Below are 26,640 nucleotides of genomic sequence, written 5' to 3'. Positions count from 1 at the left end.
AACTTATTTTTCATAACATAGTCCGAATAATGAAGAATGTTTCGGAATTGGAAATCACCATGTTCACTAAAGTCATATATAAAATAATAATTATTAACGTGATTGTGTCACTGCGGGATGTGCATCGTGAAAAATGAAAAAAAAAATAATAATAATTAAATCTTTGAACAACGCTAGTTTTTATTATGAGATTTGTTACATTGATCACTCTCCTTTTTCATATGCAGACTTCCACATATCTGCTAAGCAAACAGATGAGTGAAATTTATAGAAAAGCATTAGCGGTAAGGTCGAGTGTCCAAGAAACATCCAAAACAGTTCCCCATAGTGATGACGCTGGGCATGAAAATGTTCTACACTCTTTAGCTCAAAGGTATTGATTATCCAAAGAGCTAGGTTACATATAATTAGAAACGTGACGATTTCTCTACCTGGTTTTTTGAAGCGAAGTCGATGCGATTCGCTGCATCTTCTTAAGCCATCGATTATAAATGGAGTCTGAATCACTACTTGTATGGTACCTAGCACATGAACCGCAAGCCTCTTGTAACTGCCTATCTCAAATTCTGCGATACTAGAAAGGATACCATTAACAAAATAGAAGGGAAGAGGGACGAATAAGAGTACATCATCCAGAAAAGTTATGGGATTCAAATTGAAGTTTAATTTAGAGATCTGACGGTAAGCTACAATCACTGACACAAGAGATATGATGATTAGCAGACCATCTTGAAACGTATGGATCTCGACCGCTCTTTGTTGATAACCATTGGTTGTCATAGTAACAAAGAAAACAATGACCGTAATTACAGTACATAACAGAAGAAAGAGCCCTGCAAACAGACCCTTGTTAGAAGCATGGCAATCTGCACTAATGACAAGGTTGCTCTGATACGTAATCTCACCAATTCCATCCTGCTGCATGAGCCGATGCCGGAAATGATGGGGATTAGCCCGTGTATGCTCTGATCCAATATTTTGCCATACGATAAACCATACTCCAGCTAGTAATATGTTATATTCGATAGCAAAAGGATAAAGGTAAGGAATCGCCGTCATTGAGCGGGTGGATAAAATGGAGTTGCCAAGGCAATTCAGGTGACTAGAAGCATTTCGTTCACGAATAATCTGAATAGTCCCTATTTCTGAAAATAAAACAAATAAGAAAAAACCTGTTAGGAAAAAAATTTCATTTATATGAGCAAGTAAAACTGAATTATGAAATATTTTTGATTTAGTGGGGGGGCGGAGCGATGATTTTTTCGTAAAAGCAACGATTTATCTTTTGGTTCAGGAAATATATTTCAGCTTACTTTTTTGCTGAAAGAGTGAAAAAAAATATGATGCTGATTGTTTTGTTTTGTTTTCTTTAAACATAATTAAAATGTGTAGATCGTTGTATCTGGAAATTATATTTAAATAAAGTTTTACCCACTAATTTTTGCGAACATTTTCAAGTGTCTCATCAGGCAGTGTGATTGTTTTATAAATAAATTAATGCACAATAATCTTTGAAAACGATAAGATAATAGCACATCCCAAGTGAAAACAGTTCTGGAGAAGTGTCGATAGTCCAAGAGAACATTTGCGCCATCTGTTTCCCATATGACCATGAGAGACATCATATGGGCGTCATACTGCCGCATCAATCATCGCACGATGGCAGAGCTGAAAAAATACCTGGATTCGAATCCAGTCTGTGAAAAGAGGAACTTTTATCTGGTATTTTTAATCAAATGGTGAATTAACCGGTCTCATACAGGGGTGGAGGGTTTCCCGAAAATCGGGTTTTTCATTTATCAAAACAGGCAAACCGGCTCAGTGAACTCACCTATTTACAGACATATGATAATAACCAAGAGTTTAGGGCCTCATCTCATCTCATCTTATCTTTCCACAGCACATTAGGGATCTTAGGTAGAGATCCATAATAATAATCAACCTCCTGGGTAGAGATAACACTTGACAAGACAGGACACTGCACTGAAAGACACTCATCCCAGATTGATAGAAATGTACGGAGAAAGTCTATGTAATGCGTTTGTAATACTATGCTATGTACATTGAAGTAATATGTACGCACAAAGACACACACACACACACACGGAACCGTTGTTAGGGTATATGTCCCCTAAATTCAAGAAAATAGGGAAAATATTTAAAAAAAAAGTTTTATCGTTGAGATACAATTTTTGCAGATTTTTATCGCGTTCCAAATCCCCGCCCCCCAGACATTGCCTTAGTTGTTTAGTTAGTTACGACACATGCGCGCACGTGTTACACTTTTACAAGTTTGGGGAAGGAGCGGGGCTCTAGATCAGCGCTTCCCAAACTGGGGGCCGTAGGTTTTGTTGAGGGGGCCCGTGAAATAATGAAAAGAAATTTAAAATGTTTTAAGACTAAGTAGATTTTTTTATTTTAAAAGAAACGTATTTAACTTTTATTATTTATTATTTCTATTTTGTTATTTTTTATATTTTAATGGAAAAATCCACACATTGGTGTTGGTTCACAAACTTTGCTTTCTGCGTATTTCGGCGCTTAATGAATATTAGTAAATATTGCTTATTCATATGTTTCATTTCAAAGCAGTGGTTAATTGTATTTACTTCGAATGCTCTACAAGGAAGCTCCAAATCTTCCTGTCCCTTTCATCACGCGTTCGTAATCAGGCACTATTGATATTGACTTTATATACATATCAAAACTCGTTTTATATTATCACTGTCATCCGAGCTAGTTTTCTGTTACCAATAGAAGTTTCGCATATACTTCACAAATGAAAAAAGCTTAAACAAGTTCATGTGGGGAGATAGTAACTCGCTTGCAGTGGTAAACAACACCCCTCCCTAACAGCCACTATACTGCAGAGGCAATAAAAACAAGTACTTTTATTATGCCAGTGAATAAGGTATGAGCAGTCTGTGTAATATATTTCTCAACAAATAGTGCAATTAGAGACAACTGGGATAAAAAAACACACTCATTAATGAATCACATGTCCCCCTCATACAGAAACTATGCTGTATATATAGACTGAAACAAAACCATATGTTGCATCGGCAAACACAGTATCTAACTAAAAACTATCGTTATTAATTAAATGTGTGTGAGTTCGATTTCCCAAGGCAGCAATAAAATTCAACGGAACGTGTTAAAATTGTAAACGTGTTAAAATTCGTAAAAGTGTTAAAACTAAGTAATATATATACATAATGAATGTTATGGCAGTTTCACATATGGAATTCGGTTTGAGAGAGTTAGCATTTCAACTCAATTGTCAGCTATGCTGTTATCTTTCGGTTGCGCGATCTTTTGTTAATACAGCACCAATCATATGCACGTTTTAATAACCTGCCTTTGCTGTCTGTTTCGTGTTAGGCTTAATTACCCTAAAGGGAGAAAAATCACAAAAAATAAAAATATTCCTGGTTCGGGGATTCCCTTATTCAGGTAATATTCACTAATTTCATGTTATCAGTCTGTGGTGTACCAGTATCGGTAAGTGGTGATATTATTTGATCTATTCTACATTAAAAAATTTAACCCTGAGATGGATAAGTGGCTGATAAAAAATTAAAAAAAATCCCGCGAACAATCAGAAGAAGCAGAAACAGACTCAAAAAAAAAAAAAAAGGACAGTATTTCATATTTTACCAGAACAGCCCGGATCGTCTTCAGAACCAAACGGTAAGAGGCAAAAAATAATACATGCATTTGATTTTTGCAATATTCGCTGTGTATGTTTTGTATTGAATATAAATACAATAAATATTATAATAATATATCTCTATTACGATTTTTTCCGAGGGGGTCGTGAAATATTTTAATTTTTGCAAAGGGCGCCCTGACATCCTGGAGTTTGGGAAGCACTGCTCTAGATTACATGCTGCACAGTTCAACTGTTGTACTCAGTGATTTACTACCTCTTTAAACCAGTATAGAAGCACTGGACCTGGCAAGCAATTTGCAACCAATGGTCGTTCCTCACATGAGCAATAGTTGTGTTAAAGGAAAGGAAGTTATCGTTTTCACGGTGATTGCTTCTAATCTTTAGTCCCACGAAGGGACAAACACATAAACTCTATACCCTTGGAGGCCATGTCAAAAATGATTTGCACCGTTTTTGTGTGTAATTTATGTGTCAACCATGCTTCTGTCCGAATAGAATCCTTCACATAAGGGTATTATTATTATTGTTATAACTACCTTATTTTGCTCTTATACCATTCGCGAATCTATCTAGTACATACCTTCAATTTAATTACAGGTCAACGTTTAACATTTTCCATAAGAGTAGTTTACAGCGAAATAACATCTGCAAAGAAGTTTCGTTAATGATATCAAGATATCGATTCTCTTTGTGCGAGGGAAAAAAAAAAAAAAAAAACGTTGTTTCACAGTTCTTTTATTTTAGGAGAAAGTGGCTTTTTCATCGTCATCCAACACAGTAAGCAAATTCAGCAAATATCTCTAATTTGTAGTTTTAAGTCGCAGCTTGTGGCGAAGGATTAAAGGACTGAGTAGCAGTGCTAAACATTGAGTGCTCCACCTTGTGGAAAACATAATGAACACGAAGAATATCTTCTCAGTTATATGCATCACCCTCACATTCTTGGTTTTTGTCATATTTGTTTATTTAATTTGATTATTTTATTTATTTATTTATTTTGGTTCTGGGTTCTTTTATGGCACCCTCTATTGCTGTGAACGGAACGTTCCAGTTTGTAAGGTAGAACCTCCTCCTCTCTCATGTAATTCAATGATTCATTTAAAAATTATTGCATCCTCTGTGGTAGTGTTAATAAGTTTTGAATATTCAGTACCCTTGACTAACCATTCTCTACCTTCACATAAACGTAGTATCGCTGTCATGAATGTAGCTGTGCAATATGACTGATACACACCGTATCATTCCACAGGTACAATATCAGTTACAGTAATGGTCAAAGAAAAACGTTTTGTTACCTGAAATTAATTTGCGAATTGCTTTGTGAATTATTTTATATATGATAAAATATATTTCGAATCCTCAGCTCAAGTTTGATTTATTTTTAATTAAAATCAGTTTTCTAAATTTAAAATATAACGATGCACTTAAAATCCGACTGCTGCTGCTACACTAAAAAGGCCAATGCAATTTTTATATCCCGGTTTCACCGTGAGCCTGAATTTCGAGATTTGAAAATATTGCAGCCTTATTAAATATAGTTTCATTGAATCTGTGATCTCATTCGACAACTACAGGAGTAGGATGAAGGCCTTGTATTTAATTATGCTTAGAGAAGTCATTCAGTAATTTTGCTCTTTTCTTTCTTAGAGACTTTTATGTATTCTGAGCTAATTTATTTGTAAATCTATATGTTAAACATATTTAAGGAATATTCTTTCTATGATACATTTGTGATATCTTAAGAGCTCCATTTTTATGATGATTTCAAACCAGGGGTTGTTTATCAGATGAAGTGTAAGAAGAAGAAACTTCTTAACATTGGATTCAAAATATCTGTAGACGGTACATTTTAGTTAACTTGCAAATAGGTTGTTGCAAACAATAGCAGCAGAGGGAGTGCATAAAGAAGAAGAAATATTTTGTTCGTTCGTTCGTTTTTCCTGCTAAATTAATCTGTAACATGGGGATCACATGATAATAACAGCTGTAGCGAACTTATTATTATTACTTTTTTTTTAAACTTGAGTTATGCAATACAAGAATGCTGTATCAAAATTGAGCGAAATGTTCCAGATTGTTATTCGAGCTACATACTTTAAAAGATACAGGTGTACTTTGCTCGGTGCATGTACTTCATGTGATATCTTATAACCTCAGTTAAATTATCAGTTCTATGTTGTTACCAAGAATAAAGTCCAAAAATGGGGGGGGGGATTTACTCGCGCTCGTGTGGGTGTTTTGCGTTTTCCTCCTAATAGTAACCCTACCAGGAGGTAATTTATTCTTACATGCTCCATTGCATACAATGCATATATTATATAGCTTCCAAGTACTGATTAATATTCATATTTATATTTTTTTATCAATATTCATATCTACATTTATATTTTTACATTTATATGTACATATTCCAACATTTACATCCATATTTATATTTATTTACTTACATATATTTACACTATATAATTCACACAATATCAGTAATTTATGTTACAAAACAACGACTGGAAGTTTGTCTTATTGGCAAAATTAATTAATTCTGAGTAATACTTTTGCATAAGTTTCTGTTTTAACACGGGCCACTCCTCTCCAGAAGTGATGAGGTGTTGTATTAGGGGCATCCGGTTGGAATCCAGTAGCTGATAATCGTAGAGTATGTGATCGACAGTCTGTTGAAAGTGCAGGCAACAACTGCATGATGATAATTCCAGGATATGGAATCTGTGTATGTAGTCTTAATTTTCCATGTCCAGTTAGTAGACACGCCATCTCTCCAGGTTTAACCTGGAGACATGGCGTATTTTTTTCATCCGGAGCCTGCTTCTGACTTTGGCAAGAATTCTTTTGTTGTTATCCGTTTTTTTTTATGTCTTCCATTCCTCTTCCCACAAGTCTAGGCTTTTCTCTTCTGCAAGTGTTTTTATAGCAGATTTCGAGTACTTTTGGTAACTTCTTTCTAACCGTTCGTTTCTAGCCGCTTCTTTAGCCAACTGATACGCTCTCTCGTTTCCTGCTACCCAAGTATGCGCCTCACCCAGCAGAATTGGATTCTTACTCTAGATTTCCCTCTAGAGTAAGAATCCAAATCAGATTTTTCTTGTCTGTTCTGTTAACATTATATTACTATTACTATTACTATTATTACGGGCAACTCCATGGAGTCATTAGACTCATCGAGGGAGGCCCCAAATCATATTCATCACAACTATTCGACATTCATACAGTATCTATCATACCTCGCCTTAAACTCATTCACTGTCACAGCATCCACCACAGACTCAGGGAGCGCATTCCACTCATTCACTACTCTAAAAGTAAAGAACCCAGCTCTAACACCTTTACTAACCACACTTTTGCCCAGTTTCCATGGATGTCCCCTAGTCCTCCCACAACCAGCCCTGTTATCCAAAATATCTTCTGAATTAATTTTATAGAAACCCTTCAGTAATTTGAATGTCTCGATCATATCTCCTCTCCTCCGCCTATCAACCAATTTTTGCAACCCACAAATCCTCAACCTGTTCTCATAAGGTTCATTCCACAGACCTGCTATCATCTTGGTCACTCGCCTCTGGATCCTCTCCACCTCCTCCCCATCAAGAAGAAACCTAGGTGACCAAATCTGGGCACAGTAGTCGAGATGGGGTCTTATCAAGGCTCGATACAGAGGAACAATAACCTGCTTGTCTCTGCTTGTCAACGTATTCTTCAGCAACCAAGTGATTTGATGAGCTGATTTGGCCACTTTTGCAATGTGTCCCCTAAATTTCAATTCCTTATCCACCATCACTCCTAAATCTCGTGCCTCATCAATTTTCTGGAGCACAGTTCCACCAATGCAGTAGACTGCCGCCAATCTTTTCACCCAAAAATGCATAACCTTACATTTTGCCACATTAAATTGACATCCATTCTCCTTAGCCCAGACCTCCAATCTATCCAAATCATCCTGCAAAATTTTGACGTCAACTGCATTCACTATTGCCCTACCCAACTTCGCATCATCCGCAAACAAATGAACTGTTCCTCTCAGATCCTTTCCTATATCATTAATGAACAAATTAAACAGCAGTGGTCCTAGAACAGATCCTTATGGCACACCACTTGTCACAGGTCGTCTTGTGGACTCTACTCCTGAATAAACCACTCTCTGATATCTCTCCGTCAACTACCCTCCTATCCATCTCACCAACCCTATATCCATCCCCATATGCTGCAATTTACTGATAAGAATTCCATGTGGTATCCTGTCAAAGGCCTTAGCAAGGTCCAGTAGAATCACCATAAACCCATTATCCTTATCCAGTTCAGCCGTCACTGTGTTATAATACGTGAGCAAGTTACTGAGGCATGACCTACCCTTCACAAAACCATGCTGTCCCCGATACAGTATCCCATTTTCTTCTATCCAATCTTGTATTTTCCTCTTGACTATTTTCTCTAATACCTTGATAATGATTCCTGTTATGCTGATTGGCCGGTAATTTTCAACAGCAGCCTTGGAACCACCTTTATGCAGCGGAACTATTTTCCTTTCCCTTGGGACTGACCCAGACCCGAGGCTCAAATTAAACAAAATGGTCAAGGGCACTGACAATTCTTTAGCTGCTTCACGTACGACACGAGCTGGTATACCATCCAATCCCACAGATGTATTGGCATTGAGGTTCTGTAATAGACTAGTTACCTCTACTTCATTCATCACAATTCCAGTATAAGCTGTTGGTTCTTCCATTCCTCCAATGTCACCACCTGGATGATATACTCTTGCAAAGTGCTCGCACAGTAATTCCACAACATCGACTGATTCGGTTACCTCCCTACCCTCAGCATTTTTTAAGATCATTCTACCATGAGCATTTTTCCTTTTACTTGCAACATATTGAAAAAACTGTTTGGGATTCTCTTTAGCCTGCATGACCAATTTTCTTTCGTAATCCGCTTTTGCTTTTCTTACCACCCTTGTTACCATCCTGGCCTGAGCTTTATACTGTTCCTGCGCCTGATGGTCACCTTTCTCCTTAAATTCCCTCCACAATTGTTTCTTTTTTTGCAGCTCAAGCTTAGTAGTGTTATTCATCCATTTAACCCCTACTTGATTTATTATTCGGACTCTTGGTATACAGTCAACCATTGCCTCCTGCAAACAGTTCTTAACCACCTCCCATGCACTATCAACATCCAGCTCTTGCAGTTTTACATGCCATGGCACTGAGCCAAGCACACACCTAAGCTTGTCATACTTACCAGCCCGGTAATTCCACATGTACCCTGTCTTAATTGTAAATTCCACTCCTTTAGTCATCTCCCAAGTCATGACCGTATGGTTACTCTCACTAATTGCTGGCAACATGGTCATGTTCGTTACAGCCACATTCTCAGTTGCAATTACTAGGTCCAGCACTCTCTGCCCTCTGGTATTTTCCACTACATGTTGCCGCAGATAGTTGTCCCTTAATAACCATATAAAATCCAATTCCTTCCTCCCATGTGCCCTCTCCTCTTTCCAGTCAATGTTACCATAATTGAAATCACCCATAATAATTACCCTCCTTCCACTCATTTCTTCTATTTGCCTATGCATACTATCCCCACCATCTATTCCATCACCTGGTCTATAGCAGCACTCAATTGTATATTTTGTTCTGCTAGATTCTATCTCACACCAAACAGCCTCAAATGTGCTCTTTTCTCTATCCTGCAGTTCAACTTCTATACTCCTTGGCTGCAGCTCATCAGCTATCATCAATAACACTCCTCCGCCCTTTTTATTCACCCTGTCACTCCTGAACACGCTATACCCGTCGCATTCAATCCCACTAGCTTTATCATCTTCTGTCAGCCACGTTTCACTAATACCAACAACCTGTGGCCTGGAAGTGCCAACCAAGGCCAAAAATTCTTCCTTCTTGTTCCTAATACTCCTGGCATTAGTGTACATGAATTGCAGAAGCCCATTTGTCCCATCCCTACTTTGATACCTTATACTAACTATCCAATTCTGATTTGTTGTCCTTCGTACTCGCTCGGGCATAATATACTCATTCATACACTCAACTGCCTCCCTAAAGTCTGCATATCTACTCCCCCCCTTAATAAATCTAGTTTCCCTGAGTCTGTACATCCACTTCCACATCATTCATCAACACTTTTTCAAGCCTCCGTACACCAACTCCATTCAAATGTAACCCATCCATCTTATATAGGTCCTTTCGCCCATCGAACTCATTCCACACATTCACAAATTCCACACCACTCTCCATGCATAACCCACGCATAAAGTCATAGGCAATTATGGCCCTCCTTCTAAACACTTTGCTATCATACCGCGGTAAGATACTCACCATCCTAACTCTCTCACTCTTCTCTTTTGCTACCTCAAGTAATTCCCTCACATCCTCTATCATTTCCATTTTGTCCTCTTTCAAATCATTTGTTCCTGCCACGATTATCATCTCTTTCACCCTCTGTTTTTGCACTCGAATAGATTCGCTGACGTCCTTTATGTTAGCACCCGGCTGGTACGACTTCTTTAAACTCTCGACTATCACACCTCTTAATAGCGAATCCCCATACAGCACTCGCTCCTTCATTTATTGACGTTTACGAACATTCTATTATTTGCCCTCACAGACTTTATCCGATTATTTGTCGGTACGTTCAACACACATTTTTCCACACGCTCCAGTTGCCTTTTAGCTCTGTGTATCGCACCGTTCAAACGGGCAATTTCACTACTCGCATTTATCTCATCATTTTCATTATCGATCAGATCATCCATTCGTTCTGTATTTCTATCTTCACTTACACTTTCAACGACGCTCTCACACCTATCTGGCACTACCACGCAATTCTCTAGCACACCGCCATTTTCTACATTCTGTCTATCGTTAACGATATCACTCTCGCCACACGAAACACGCTTGAGATCCTCATTCTCTTTACACTTTCTGCACATATTAACTCCACTATCACCCTCTAACCAGACTCCCACCGCTCTTCGCAAAGCATACATCTCACAGACAGCACATTGCATAAATTCGTTTACATCAAAACTCTTAAATAAACATGGCGACCTGGCCGCCATTTTTTTCTTTATCGGTGCCATATGTACGCTATCTTATCTTAAAAATAATAATTAAAATAACAGAAAACACACAAAAATTGGCCAGACACACCAAGATACAAAAAGCAAACAACACTACTTAAAATTCTAGTAAAATATCTAATGTTAACACAAAATACTACTAATCTTTTCAGGAGCTCTCGACAAGCCGACGATCTAATCAGTGCGACACCAAACGGAAAAAATCCGCTTTATATGATTGTTTTGGTTTTTTAATGCCATCTATAGTGATTCTACTGTCACTACAAATTGTTGCTGTCTTTTGATGAGCTGTGTTGATTTCTAATTCTAGTAGGTACGTAAGTGAATGAACTATAGCAAGTTGTTCTGCTTGGTTGTTGGAAACAGAGGGAATGCAGTCTAAAGCAAAGTTCTTGTACTCGTATAATGGACTGTCTGTTGTATGCAATCAAAGAAAACCGACGTTCCCTTCGGTTTTGTTTCCGTCAGTGTATATATGGAAATCATCACTTTCAGAGCTTTCCTTCTCCTTAATATATGTTTTCTTTACTGGCTGAGGTGAACGTCCACTTCACCACCTACTGTAGTGAAGCGGACGTTCGTAGCAAATGGATCAATATTGGAATTTCAGTTAATCTTCCGGCAGTGACTTCATATATAAGAGAGAATTCTTGCATTTTCAGAGAGATCGGTGTTAGACCAGCAATAACGCTAACTGCCTCGAAAGATATTGTCCTGTATCCTTTAATTATTCGTATGGCTATAAGGCGTTTAGCTCGCTTTAGCATTTGTCAGTTTTTCTTTGATTTTAGTGAATGTTTCCAGGCAGGTGACGCATAATATATCGATGGCAGTAGAGTTCCGGTATATATTGTTTTTAGCGCTTGTTGGCCTAATTCCCACTTTATTCTTGCCAACTTAACTAGAAGGTTTACTATTTGTAAGCTTTTTTTCGGCAACATGAGATGTTCTTATTGAAGAAAAATCTTTCGTCTATTATTACTCCTAGGTATTTTAGCTCACTGGCTATCTCGAGAACTTCTCAGTTTAGAAAGGCCGTTACAGGTTGCTTTGATTTTTTACGTAAGATGTGGGGTACTTTAGACTTGGTGCTATTGAAGGTAACTTTCTTCTCTCGTGCCCACTCTGCAATTTTAAAGATGTCTTCGTTGATTATTACTTCTAACTGTACGTCGTCGCGTCCCCGAATCATTATCATCGGCGAAAGCTATGACTTTTGTTTCAGTAGTGAAAGGAAGTCTTAACAGGGAGTCATACTGAATGTTCAGGAAACTTGGTCCACAGCAGGAACCTTGCGGACAACCTCGTTTTGCTACTTTCGTTACAGCTGTGGTTTTTAATGTTCTTCTGTCTGTAAAATAATTTTTTCTACGGTAGAGTAGGTTTTTTGTACATTTGAAATCTCTTAATTGATTAATTATGGCAGGCCACCATGCAGCATTGAAGGCTCCTTGTACATTGAGTGAGATCAGTATATAGTACGTCTTTTTTTTTTTTTTTTGGCTGTAGACTGTTTTCTGTGAAACCCTTCATAACTGTGTCTGCTGTGCTTGACTGGGGTCTAAATACATACTGATTGCTGCTTAATAGGTCACTTGAGTGGTTCACGGACAATTCATCGTGGAAAAATTCATCGCGAAAAAAATTCGCTGAAAACGTTACTCACTAGAAAATTGAAATTATATTGCATTGATTGACACCGATATGTGAAAAGTAAATGCAGTGCAAAATGAATTTCACAAAATACAGTATAGTTTTTTAATGTATTTGTGTATTATTTATTTAGATTTTAATTAAATTTTCATAATATTTTTATTTTTATACAGTGAAAGTAATATTTTATTGATCGGCGAGTTTCCTAATTTCTGTGTCGTCTTAAAAAGTTATAAATATTCTTTCTTATTTAGATACTACAGGTTCTGTTGATAGAATATTAATATTTACAAAACGGGAATAAGGTGGTTTGGGAAGAAAGGGCAGCATATTTAAGAATATTTATTCTGAGAACTGTTCACTATTTTTCTGCGCACTTAGACATCGATCCAGATGTGATGCAAGCACGCACGCACGCACACATACATTTTATCTTTCAGAAGATGATGTGCTTCAGTTATTGAATACATGTGTATTTTGAAAATGACTCCACTTTTCCTGCATATGAAGATATGTTGTACACTGTTATCGTTAACAGAGCTAGTTTAAGATCAGAGGTGCACTTTTGAGTAATTCATCATCAATTTCATTAGTCTTGGGACTGGAAACTCAGCAGCAATTTCCTCCATTCCACTCTGTCATTGGCTTTCTTCTTTATCTCTTAGTAACTTCTCAAACCCGTGCTTTCTTTGACTTCGTCAACAAAGTTTTCTTTGGTCTGCCTCTTCTTCTTTCCCCCTCTATTTTGCCTTCAGTTATTTTTTTCATAAGTCCATCATGACGAATAAGGCTGTCGCCAGATTAGATCGCGCCTTTTGAGGCAAACAATTAAATATCATTATCATTATTTGACACCTCCAGGGAGTCCAAAGACTCATCGAGGGAGGGTACATATTCTACAACTCCGTCTCCACCAAATACATCTAACAACGACAACACTAACGCCATCTACCACCCACCGTCACTAGTATTTCCACAATCACAAACATCCATGCCCACGGTGGGATTCGAACCCGCATCCTCTTAGCTGGAGAGCGGATACGCTAACCACTCGGCCAGCCAGGCCGGCTGGCTTGGTTGGCCGAGTGGATATCGCCCCTGATGGATTATAGGACAAAATATAAGAAAATCTCCAAATGCTATTTTGTTTTTATTACAAGAGAAACATAATTTAATGCAAAATGATTACATAATTATATTAATTAAATGTTTGCTCTACGGGGATATCGCACAATAAAACTGTTTATAAGCTCTTCTAAATTTAAATTATAAGTTATGTCGGCCTCTATCGATATAGATGCGAGCCAACCAATCTTTCTTGGGTCATTTCTGCTGGCAAATAATTTTTAATCATTTCAAGCTTGGAACATCTTCTTTCCGTACTTGCTATGCTAACAAGAATTGTTAGCATAGCGACGGTGCCTACTGCAATATGGCTGAACGAGCGCCCTTATTATGCCGCGCCGTGAGGCAGACCGCCTCTGAGCCACACTCTGTCGACGGTACTGATGACGAAGTATATGCCCATATCACCTATCCCTTCTAATTTTGATCGATTTAATTAGAGTTCTTGTTTCGCTTCTCTCTCTCCCTCAGGACTTGTTCGTTTAATTTTTTGTCCTGTCCATTTTATTTTGTTCATGCGGCGCCAGTGCCACATTTCAAAAGCTTCAATTCTTCATACGTCTTCTCTGCCTAGAATCCAAGTTTCACATTCATACTGTACAATGCTCCATATCAATGTCTTTATTACTATTATTTTTTCAATTGTAGGTTGAGGTTTCCTGTTAAAATGCTTTTCATCTTAGAGAATTGAACTTTTGCATTGCTTTTTCTTAATCTTATGTCTTCTCTTGTTCTGCTATCTTCTGTTATTAGGCTTCCTAAATATTTAAAGTTTTTTACTTGTTTTATTTGTTTCCCGCTGATATCTATATGCTCTAAATTGATAGGAATTTTGCCTGTAACAAAGAATTTTAGTCTTATCTTGTTGATTTTCATTTTTATATTTTTCGAGGTTATTATTTAGTAATTCTAGTATTGTTTTTAACGTTCTTCTGTTTTCTGCTATAAGAACTATGTCATCAGCAAATCTCATACACTGACTTGCTCACCATTTACCTTTATGACACTATTTTATCTTTAGTTTCCTGAATGGCATTTTGAATGTATAAATTAAATAAAAGTGGTGAAAGTATACATCCTTGTCTTACTCCACTCCTTATATTTATTCTTTTCTCCTTATCATTGATTTTAATCTGTCCATTTTGTAAATTTGATAATTTATTTTCTTATCCCTCAAGTCTATGCCGATATTAGTTAGACAATTTAGAAGTATTTGCTGGTTTACTTTATCAAACGCTTTCTTTAAATAAAGGAAGCAAATGTAAGTATTTTTACTAAGGTCTAATCTTCTCTCTATTATTGTTCTTAAACAAAGTATTGCCTCTTTTGTTTCTTTATTCTTTCTGAATCCAAATTGGTCTTCATCCAGTAGACAATCTATTTTTGAATAAATCCTATTTTGAATATTTTTTTAGTAGAATTTTGCCAACATGTGGGATTAAAGCTATTGTTCTAAACTGGCTGCATTTATTAGCATTATTCTTTTTTGGTATTAGTATTATAGTTGATTTCATAAACTCCTTTGGTATTTTTCCTCTATCATAAATTTGGGCTATGATAGTTCTGTACTAGTTCTACAGGAATATTGTCTACACCTGCACTTTTTCCCTTACTCATTTCGGATAGTGCTTTATCAAATTCTTCTCGCATTATTGGGGGTGCTAGATTATCTTCATTTTGATTTTCTATGCTAATATTGACTTCAAGTTGTTCGTCGTCATTATAGAACTTTTCAAGATAATTCTTCCATTCCATTAATATATCCTCGGATTCTATGAGTAATTTTCCATTTTAGTCTTTGATGAATTGTTTTTGCTGTTCTTATTAAATCTGAAAGTCAATTTGTTAATTTGAGTAATTATATTAAAGAAAATAAAATTTACACCATTATATCATTTAATTACTTAAATGATATCATAATGGTGTAAATCAGCATAAGCTAAATTGCCATCTATCTATCCCAAAGGCTTTAACAGGCCTTTAAGGTCCACAATCTTCCAAGCATGCTTGGATTTCGTAACCGAAGTACGAGAATAGGATGGTCACCCTTATGCCTGTAAGTATTCTTGACTGTATCCCTGTGTGTTCACGAGGCCGGTTTGCCTGCCTGCTTGCTGGATGAAAAACCCCAGATAAACTAGCGGAAAAACCCTGCTGTCCACGCCCAAGACCGGCTAACTTGGCTATGGCTGAGGAAGATCCTTCAACTCCTCACGTCACCAACGGGAATCGAACCTAGTACACTTCTTCCCTAGGCATATGGTTGCGAAGCGCAAAGTCACTAGGCTAACCGAGCGGACTAAATTGCCATCTGCGGCTGCAATACTAGTCTTTATCTTTTCTTCCAATATTAATATTTTCAGACGATGAAATTCATCTTTCACTTAAAAATAATTACAAACATTCATGCCCATTGCGAGTTTCGAATCCACAGCTCATTGGTGGGAGAGGGTACGCTATCTAGTCGGTTGTAATCAACATATTTCTATTTACAGTTTATTTTTGAACGGTTCACAAGAGAAGTAATTAATTACGTATTTCACTTTGGGAGCATGCATCTATCTATCTATCTATATTTTTTTCTCAGTAAAGAAGACTAAATATAAAATTTTAAATTTTAAATTTAGGTATAAAATTTTAATTAATATAATGTATATGTTACGGTTAAAGTGATAAATCCGGTTATTATTAATAATTACCGGTTAAAGTGAATAATTAGAATTAATCACTTTAACCAGTTAAAGTGAATAATTCCTTTAATGTAATAAAATGTAATGGTGAATATAATAAAAACATGTTTATAGGTTTTGTATATAGGTTTTCATTCTCAATAGGAATTATAACAGCTTAGGTTAGGTTAGTTTATAATGAAAAAAGTAAGGAAAGTACTTCTTTTGCACTCAATGAAATCAGAAATCATTATAAACTAACCTAATTTAAACTAACCTACCCACATTGTTTTTTTAAAACCGAATAAGAAACTCAAAGAATGGAATCAGAGTTTCATGCGAATAAGAAACTCAAAGAATGGAATCAGAGTTTCATGCCGAATATAGTAAACTATAAAAGTATCGGCGATTACTAGCGTGAGCTAATGCAAGTAGTCCTAGTATGTAGTACAATCTCGGGCAACTCGTTGCAAAGGTGGGTAAAGTTCGCATCGCTATTGGTATTTTCCATAATGTAAAAACACATTTCCTAGGAAATGTATGCTGTTATTACATTATGGTGGGAGGTCACTACCCAGACCGGTTTCAGCCGTTTTTGAATCTTCATCAGTGAGTAGCTACTCACTGATGAAGATTCAAGAAAGGTTAGGTTAAGTTATATTAGGTTAGTTTATAATGGTTTCTGATTTCATTGAGTGCAAAAGAAGTACTTTCCTTACTTTTTTCATTATAAACTAGCCTAACCAATAAAGGTTAGGTTAGTTTAGGTTATAATGATTTTCAACCGATAAAGGTTAGGTTACGTTAGTTTAGGTTAGGTTAGTTTATAATGATTTCTGATTTCATTGAGTGCAAAAGAAGTACTTTCCTTACATTTTTCATTATAAACTAACCTAATCTAACCTAAGCTGTTATAATTTCTACTGACAATGAAAACCTATATATAAAACCTATAAACATGTTTTTATTACATTTACCAGACTCCTCTAGGAATTATTCACTTTAACCGGTAATTATTAATAATAATTGGATTAATCACTTGAACCGTAACATATATATAATATAATTAATATAATTTTAAATTTTAATTAATATAATTTAAATATAAAATATAAAATTTCTTAGTGTCATACAATACTAGTATTGGAGGAAAAGATAAAAACTAGTATTGCACCCGCAGATGGCAATTTAACTTATGCTGATTTACATAATAATGATAGATCATACGTAATTTTATTACCGTTTTCTTTAATGTAATTACTCAAAAGCGCGCTTATGATCTTAAACACTAGCTCTGAAAACGATAGAAGTGTACAAGATGTCTTTATTATGCAGGAAAAGTGCAGGGATTTTCATAATACACGTGTATTCAATAATTGAAACACGTCGCCTTCTGAATTAGTTCACGTAAAGGGGTGAATTCCTAGCTCGCCTCTACGTGGTGCACCCTGGGTAATGCTAAATGAGCTAGAGCGATTACTGGCAGCCAGACCTATCTTAACGATCTCCTGGCTATAGACACATGAAATTACAAACTATACAATCATCAAACGGTCCTTTTCAGGACTACAAGAAAAGAAAACTAGGCGCTAATTTCCTGATTTGCCAACTCAACATTGCTAAAAGTCAATATCTCAAAAATCCTTCGAGAAAATGATATAGACATAGCTGTCATTCAAGAGACGCACACATATAATGAACAACAATTGAAATCTAGAGGAATAATTGCAGGGTACGATATACTAGGAGCTACACATTACCAAGCTCATGACTGTGAAAATTATGTACGCAATAATATAGAGAATGCCCACTTAATATCAGAAAATATTACTCAGAATATACACACTATCATAGCCAAAATTGAAGATCTCACAGTGATTAACATCTATAAGCCTCCCCTGGTAGAATGGCCACTTGAAGTAATTCCCATGTTTCCACATCGTACTATTTACATAGGAGATTTTAACGGTCATCACACCATGTGGAATTACAATAATAATGATGAAAATGGTGAAGCATTAACAAACTGGGTTGAGCAAAACAATCTTAGCTTAATATTTGATGCAAAGGACAAAGGAACCTTTAAGGATGCAGCATGGAAGAGAGAATACAACCCAGACCTCTGCTTTGTTACCCAAAATTTGCAAAATCGACCGATAAACACAACAAGACAAGTCCTTGAAGATTTTCCACACAGCCAACATCGTCCAGTATTGGTAGAAGTAGGAATACAAATACCAATAATACGGTCTATTCCACGACCAAGATTTTTCACAAGAACCGGATAAAATAGTAAGATGGATACCTCCTGTGAGTGAAAACTACAACAGATTTATTGGAGCAGTCATATCAACAGCGAAGAAGTATATTCCAAGGGGTTTCCGAAAGGAATACATACCTGGCTGGAATAAAGACTGTGAAGAGCTATACCAAGTCTACTTAGAATCTGGTGACTGTGATATAACTGACGAATTACTCCAGAAGCTTGATAATGAGCGCAGAGAAAAATGGATAAAAACTACAGAGAACTTAGACTTTAAAAAATCAAGTAGAAAAGCATGGAGCCTATTAAAGAAGTTAGGCTCCAATTTTCAAGAGAATTTACCACAGACGAAATAACTGAGGCCTTGAAGGAGATGAAAACTGGCAAAGCACCAGGCTTTGATGGTGTTCACCCTGAATTCTTGGTAAACTGTGGAAAAAATGCTCGTCAATGGCTATCAAGATTCTTTTCTCACATTTTAAGGACAGGAAACCTTTCAACAGCCTTTAAGAGAACCAAAGTAATAGCCATATTAAAACCCAACAAGCCTCAAAATCAAGTAGAGAGCTATCGCCCAATTGCGCTCCTCAGTTGCTGTTATAAGCTTCGAGAGACTCCTCCTTAACAGAATTGGGCCAAAAATATCTGAAGTTATCCCTGTTGAGCAAGCAGACTTTAGGACTCAACGTAGTTGTACGGACGAAGTACTAAGCCTTACTACCCATATCGAAGCAGGCTTCCAGAGATGTTTGAAAACTTCTGTTGTGTGTTTGTTGACCTTACTGCATACGACACGGTATGGAAAGAGGGGATGCTATACAAGCTGATACAAGTCATACCTTGCCAATCCATCATAAGAACTTATTGATGGAAGAACCTGTCATGCTTTCTGACAGGTTCTTCCATGTGGTACTGGGAAACAAAATGAGCAAACTGAGAAAGTTGTACAATGGGCTCCCACAGGGCTCAGTATTAGCACCAATTTTATTCGCTTCTATACATCTGATCTACCGACAACTAGGTCAAAAAAATTGCTTATGCTGATGACATAGCCCTCGCCATCCAACACAAGAACATTGAAGTAACAGAAGATATGCTCACAAATGACCTTAGAACTATTGGGGAATACTTTCATAAATGGAGACTAACACCAAATCTCAATAAGACCTTTTCACCTACACACCAAATTGGTAAATAGGAAACTTCAGGTCAGCTTTAAAAACACAATGCTGCAGCACCAAGATTTCCCTACATATCTGGGTGTTACCCTGGACAGAACACTATTTTTCAAAAGACATCTGGAGAATCTCTCTTTAAAGATCAGAACCCGTAATAACATCATACAAAAACTGTGTGGTTCTAGATGAGGTTATTCTGCTATTACACTACGTTACTCCACGTTGGCCTTAGTCTACTCTGCGGCAGAATATTGTTCATCAGTATGGCTAAACAGTCCTCATATCAAGAAAATCGACACACAAATAAATGCAGCGAGGAGGACAATAACAGGTTGTGTCAAATCGACCTCCCTCTGCTGGCTTCCAACTTTGAGCAATATTGCACCACCGAACTTACGCAGACAAAATGCTCTAGTAAACGAATACAAAAAAATAAACAGCAATCCCCTGTGGCTGACACATGGAGACCTCCCATATATAAACACGAATCGCCTTAAATCCCGACGGTCTCCACTAATACTGGATGAAGAACTAGTCAATAGCAATTTCAATGTTAATTCAAAATGGCTAGAAACTTGGAAAGAAAAATCGCCACCAGACTTAAACATGTATATCCTTCCCAACCGAAATCCGAAAGGGATTGAGTTTCCACGTCGCCTATGGAAAAGCCTAAATAGGATACGCACAGGACATGGTATCTGTGCAGACAGATTATACAAGTGGGGAAGATCACCAACACCCCAATGCGACTGTGGGGACCATAAATCAAACCATCCGGCACATTGTGTAGAACTGCAGCATAAGAACCCTGGTGACCTGAGAGACTTTTTTGAGGCAGATCCTTCAGCTCTTGATTGGCTATCTGAACTAGACTTAAAATTTTAGACTTTTTTTTTTTTGCCTGATATTTAAATATGTGCATTACTTATTTAATTTTTATTGTCTGCACAAATATGTATTTATATATTCTGATGTCATGTCTTTATTATGCCATACGCTAAATAAATAAATAGTTCACATAAAAAAATGTAGCATACCTGGGTAGATGTCTAAGTGCGCAGAACAGGAAAATAGTGAAGGGTTAAAAGAATAAATATTCTTAAATATTGTGCCCTTTCTCCCTAACTATTCTTAAATAGTTTATCCACTTTAGTAACTGTTCTAACTATTAATAGTTAGAATCGTTAATAGGAATAATAGAATAAGTCAATAGTTAACTAGAAATATTAGTTTGCATTATTCGGTTTATCAGATGTTTTTCTAGTACCTTACCAGCAACATTTATGAGACTGATTGGCCTGTATTTGCTAATTTCGTCTGATGTCTATTTTCCTGGTTTGATTATGGGTATAATTTTAGAGAGTGCATAATAAAGAAAATCGCCCTCTTTTTAGACATTCGTTGTAAATTGTTATGAATTCGGGGAATTCGACAAACGCTCTTAGTAGTATATCGCTGGTTATTCCGTCCTCTCCAGGAGTTTTTCTTCGATCCATTGATCTTAATATTGACTAGATTTCATTAGTGTAAATAAATCGATATTAGGAGTGTCTATGTCTGTTTTCATTCTTTGTCAAAGTTTTGCGGGCTTCATCTGTTGATTCGTTCTCATCAGGAATAAACTTGTTTATCATAATAGCTGCAGTTTCTGCTAAGTTTTTAGTGTAGGAGCTGCCTGTTTTCTTAATGGTTGATAATGTAAGTGTTGCTTTATTCTTGCTTACTGCTAATTTATGTATAAAGTTCCAAGGATTCGATACGGTTGAAAATACAGATTTTTTTCCCATGATTCAGTTTTTGCGTTTGTAATTTTGGACTGATAGCACTATTTCGCTTGGCTACTGTATGTTTATTGATATAGCCGTCTGGGTGCATTTACACGTTTTCTTAGGACTGTTAGTTCATCAAGGTACGGATTTTTTTCCATCGATGTTTTAGCTTCTTCGTTGTTCTGAGTATTTGATCGATGGATTTTTTTAGACCTGATGAAAGTGCAGAAGCAAGGAAGTCGATATCAGCTTGTGCTGATGCCCAGGTTCTTCTGTAAGCTTAACTGTTGTTCACTGATCCCATTAAAGTGATGCTCTGAGATCAGGCATGCAAATTCTCTTTTTAATGCTTTTACAAATATCTAGATTGGTTTTTTGGGGAAGTACTTGATGTTAATGTGGATTTGCTTTGTTTATTCCGTTTAAATTTTTGTTACTGATGATGAGACTTAATATGCGATGATTATTATTATTATTATTATTATTCCTGACACCTCCAAGGAGTCCGAAGACTCATCGCGGGAGGATGCCAACAACTGTCTCAACCACTGCATCAAAACGTAAAACAAAATGATCAAAACAGTTTTCCTTGCATCTCCATTCAGAAACCTGGGATAAAATAGCGTCGTTTGCTATTGTCAAATCAATGAAGTTGCTTCCACTGGTCTTTTCAAATGATGGGGTATCACAAGGTATTTTTTCCTCTTTTAACTGCTTGGCTGCCGCCTGCACAAACAATAGGTCGATCAGTGCGTATAAGTTTTGATACCTCTTATGTGTGGATTGATTAAAAATAAATAAATAAATTGGTGCCAGCAAAGCCCATAGAAATGTCGCTTGCCTCTACAGCACTAGACAGTAAGAAAGACAATTTCGATTCTAGTCACTAGCTAGAGGAACTTTTGATGGGTCTTTATTTTCAACAGTTTCCCGAGTTTAGTTGATCTTTCGCACGTACAAGTAAGGTTTTCCTCCCGAAAAGTCTGGTTATTTCAGTCCCCCAACCCAAGGAAATCGACCATTGTCAGTCATATTCGGAATTGACCATTGTTTGCCATAGCGGAAAGCATTGATACCCGTGGACAAGCTATCCGTGACGACTATGGATGGAGACTAGTTATCCCCTTCCCTGGAGTTTTCAACAGCACCTGGGTTATTTATTTTATTTATTTATTTTTATTTATTTTTACAAATTTTGTTTACAGTACTGCATATGATTGGCCTAAGTGGATAGTTCTTCATTCTCCCACGTATAAGCCTTAGGTTCGTAGGTGGTGGATGATTTTCATTTCATTCAGGTAAGAGTGTATCAATAGGTAATTACAGAGGGGCAAAACGGCAATCCCCTTTTTTTTTCTTTTTTTTTTTGTAATTAGTGAAAAATTAATTCATTGAAACGAACAAAGGAATTTTAGTTCATGCATTATGAACTAAATGAGTAATGCTGGGCTACTCTTTTAGATATATCAATGGTAAAAGATAAAAGATTTCATCACTATAAATTTAGAAAAATTCCAGCCACTTCAGATAGGAAACAAACAATTTGAAACAACTTTTCTGTCTACATTTTTGTTGTCCTTTCAGAGCTATGAGTAAGTGAACTTTTTAGTGTATGAAAATAACGACACTATTATTCTCTCCAAAAATTCCCATGTGAATTATATGTATTCTTATAGACGAGTTCTGTCCTAGGGAAATGGACTCATGCGACTTTGTATAAATTAATATACTGAACGAGATGGTTCGGAGCAATTGAATTTGCCGAGAGATAATTTTAGCTAAATAAAGCCATAGCAATTCCACTATTACACACAGTCCATTCAAAATATCATGTCTCTTCCCGTTACTTCACAATTCACCATTAGAATGGTGAATACAAGTGCAACCTAACGAGGTAGTTCTCGTTAGGTTGCACCTGTATCTCGGTGAATAGCATGATACACGATATTTGAAATGTGCGACACACTGTCCATTCGAAATTCCTGATCGACATAGGCAAGAAATGTGATTGACTTTGAAAAAGGCATGAATGTTGGGTACCTGGTGAAGGATGTCAGTGTCAATGAAGCCGACAATATTTTAGATAGGAGTTCATGCCATGCCGCCTAGAGACAGTTTTGGCATCAGGTTTGCGAATTATTACGACTGTGGTCATAATATTTTGACTGGACTGTATAGATATGCGCGACTTTCTTATATATTAAAAAATGGAAATTACTGCTTACTCATTTCTAAGAAATGGTCAGAGGAGTTCGAATGATGCTCATAATCTTCTACAGCTTCCTCTACAATGGTACTGAACCAAAAACAGAGACAAGTAGCTATGATATGCATTAGGCCAAATCGTGCTAATCCTTTATATCGATTGATGATTACCTAGTTGAATAAAAACTAATTATAGCCCAAACAAAATAAAATTATATGTGGTATTTAGCATCATTTATCATCCTAAATACAACAACAAAAAATAAATAAATAAAATCATTGAAAAAATGCTGACTTAGAATACATAATATAATTATAAACATATTTATAATTTGGCCATATTTCTAAATTATCAGAAGAAAGAAGCAGTTGACTATTATTTTCTCGCCAGATGCCTTCCAGAATATTGGTATCCATCGGCTCAGCTATTATTGACAGCTAAGGTTAGAAACTGGCTGCCTATCGATTTTCAAAAGGTATTAGGACCAAAAAAGTTCCGCTTTGGGAAAAAAAAAGTCGTTATAAAATTTATTTATTGTTATAATTATTATTGATTAACTGGTCTGTCTTGTTATGATAGCTTCGCTAAACAATCGTTACAATTTAGATTGTGGTCTGAATTACCTACACGATAAACTGCATCCATGGTATACCGAGAAAGAGATCAAGAGGTTGGAAAGTAGTTAGAGTTAATTGGAAGGCATGTTTGACACTATACTTTAGCATTTCTACTCTAGATCAGTGCTGTTGGTAAACGAAAACCAGTCGGAGATAAGAACATTAAAAATCTCCAAGAGAGAGGGCGTTACTATTAGAATTGCTAGACTGTAGAAAATTAACTTTTATTGAAATTAAATCGAAACTTCAAAATGGTATCATTAATAGCAGATAAATTTGATAGAAGATGCAGGGAGACTTTCATTCTAAGAATATCAGAACGAGGAGATTGCGAGGTGAAAGCTCTCAAACATAGTGGATCAGTTCAAGTATATGCATAAATGCCATCTTCGAGACTCAACAAGTTCAAGAGTGTAATTAGTTTTGTAGATTGAAGATGGAAAGGAACATCGTTGAGGTTGGAACACCATGCTATTTGTGAAGTGAATCTGGAAGGTTTTGGAAAGGTTTGTCTTTCCCCAAAACTATTGCTTTTGGGGAAAGCAATAGTAAATCCAATCATGAGCCAAAATATTACGATAACCTAACTAGCAGGCCCGTTCCGTACCGGGGTGCAATGAACCCGGGTGGCACAATTTAGGGGCGATATAATCGAACAAGTTTGTTTTACTATTTGCATTTTTTCTTTATTTTAATATACATTCCTCTTAATTTGCAGTATAATAAAATGATTCGTAACGTGTTATTGTACTTCGGGATCATTTAATTTTTAATGGAAGGGGGGCACAAAAATTTTGCATCCAGGCGGCGCAAACCCAAGGAACGGCCGTGCTAACTAATAGCGTGTTAGCCCTCCTTAGGCCGGATAACTTTTGACTTCACTGACTCCACTAGACCAAAGAAGTTGTCCTGTGGTATTCCTAACCAACTAGACAGTATTACGTCCAGGAGGTCAGTGACAATGTCAGACACTGGAGTCGGATGGCAGATACTGCGTTCCACCTAATTTCACGAATGTTCGATGGGATCCAATTACAAGAATTAAGCAACTAGGAGAACACACCGAATATTTGGATATATATATCTTCGAACAGTGCTTGAATAATGAGAGCCTTGTGATTTGGGGCGTTTTCTTGCTAGAAGAGTCCAGATCCACTTGTCATATTGTTACTATGTAGGACAATATCTAATTCAAAACATCCCCCAGTAAGAGTACTGGTTGTGGTGTGTTCACTGAGGATGAGTGGACCTAGTCACGTCCACGAGAACAATCCCCCATACCAGGATTACCTTACCGGCACCACCACCACAGGTCAGTTTCTGGCCAACTGTGCACTCTAGTTGGCCAGAAAGACTCTGGGTGGTGATAATGCTTTGTCCTGTGAGTGTATATCGAGCTTTAGTATAAACAGAAACGGAAGGCAGAGATTTCGAATCAAATATGTCGCTAATTACGATATAACTGATTCTTCTGGTAAATTACTTTCGTATATTTCTTAGAGAATCAGGGATTCGATTGGAGGCGAGAATATACAATTCAATGGGAAACGAATGTTTCTAATCCTATAAGAATGATTTAAACGATGCAAATATTTGGATTAGAAGAAAGAAAACAATAATCCAATCAAGGAAATGAACTAAGTAATTGAGAAGAACAAATCCTTGGCACACATAATGCCAGACAACACGTGAATGAAAGTGGCAGTGTCGCTGTATGAGAAGAATGAATGCTTATAAGAGAAGAATTAATAACAGTGTGATCCGAATTTCCGGGATAACAAACGACATTCGGTATACTCAGAAAAATTATTCGTAAAGAATAAATCCAATTATTTTGATAAGCATATGGATCGTTGGTGATAGCAGATGACAAGGCATTTTTAGCCGCATTCTTCGTACAGTTGCAAAAGGAAAAACCATCTGAAATTGAGAGCATCAAATTCTCCGAGTCAGATGACTGTAATATCAGGAACGTTGGACTGGAGAGAACTAATATTTAAAGAAAGGAAATCAAAATGCTCAAAATAGTTCATCTAATTGAAAAAAACCTACAAAAAATAAGATAATGAAGTATCAATTCTCATATATAAGCTATAAATCCTATGGGTTAGGTTAGGTTATATGAGAATACATCATTGGGTATATATATATATAGTAACCACAATGCCCTTTATTTAGAAAAAAAACTGGGTTCAATTCCCTCCTGGGGCAGTAAGAATCTTTATAAGAGTTTCTCAACATGAAAATTAGAATATATATGGCATTTGCAGCTACTTCAGGAATTCTTCACTAATTCCACCTACGATCCAGACAGTGCTTCTCTCTCCCTCTCTTGAGTAATTACTTACTCTATATAAGTCATTATTGCCCTGCAACAGA

The 26,640-nt window shown here is 36.6% G+C and overlaps 1 protein-coding gene across 1 annotated transcript in view; it reads right to left on the bottom strand.

The window, feature by feature from the left end:
* Positions 1–204: 204 nt before the first annotated feature.
* LOC150097979 (proton channel OtopLc-like) overlaps positions 205–26,640 on the bottom strand; it is a 76,350-nt gene continuing 49,914 nt past the window's right edge. Inside the window, exons 6-7 of the mRNA XM_090406651.1 lie at positions 23,664–23,814; positions 205–1,145 (exon numbers count right to left, since the gene is read on the bottom strand). Coding sequence (XP_090262777.1) covers positions 205–1,145; positions 23,664–23,814 — 1,092 coding nt within the window. The remainder of the gene's footprint in view (positions 1,146–23,663; positions 23,815–26,640) is intronic.

Source organism: Typopeltis vanoorti, chromosome 16 (genome assembly GCF_054136105.1).
Source record: "Typopeltis vanoorti isolate ZY-2024b chromosome 16, IOZ_Tvanoo_1.0, whole genome shotgun sequence".
Classification (NCBI taxonomy): domain Eukaryota; kingdom Metazoa; phylum Arthropoda; class Arachnida; order Uropygi; family Thelyphonidae; genus Typopeltis; species Typopeltis vanoorti.
The sequence above is the reverse complement of the archived record's forward strand: the minus strand, read 5'-3'. Positions and strand labels throughout refer to the sequence as shown.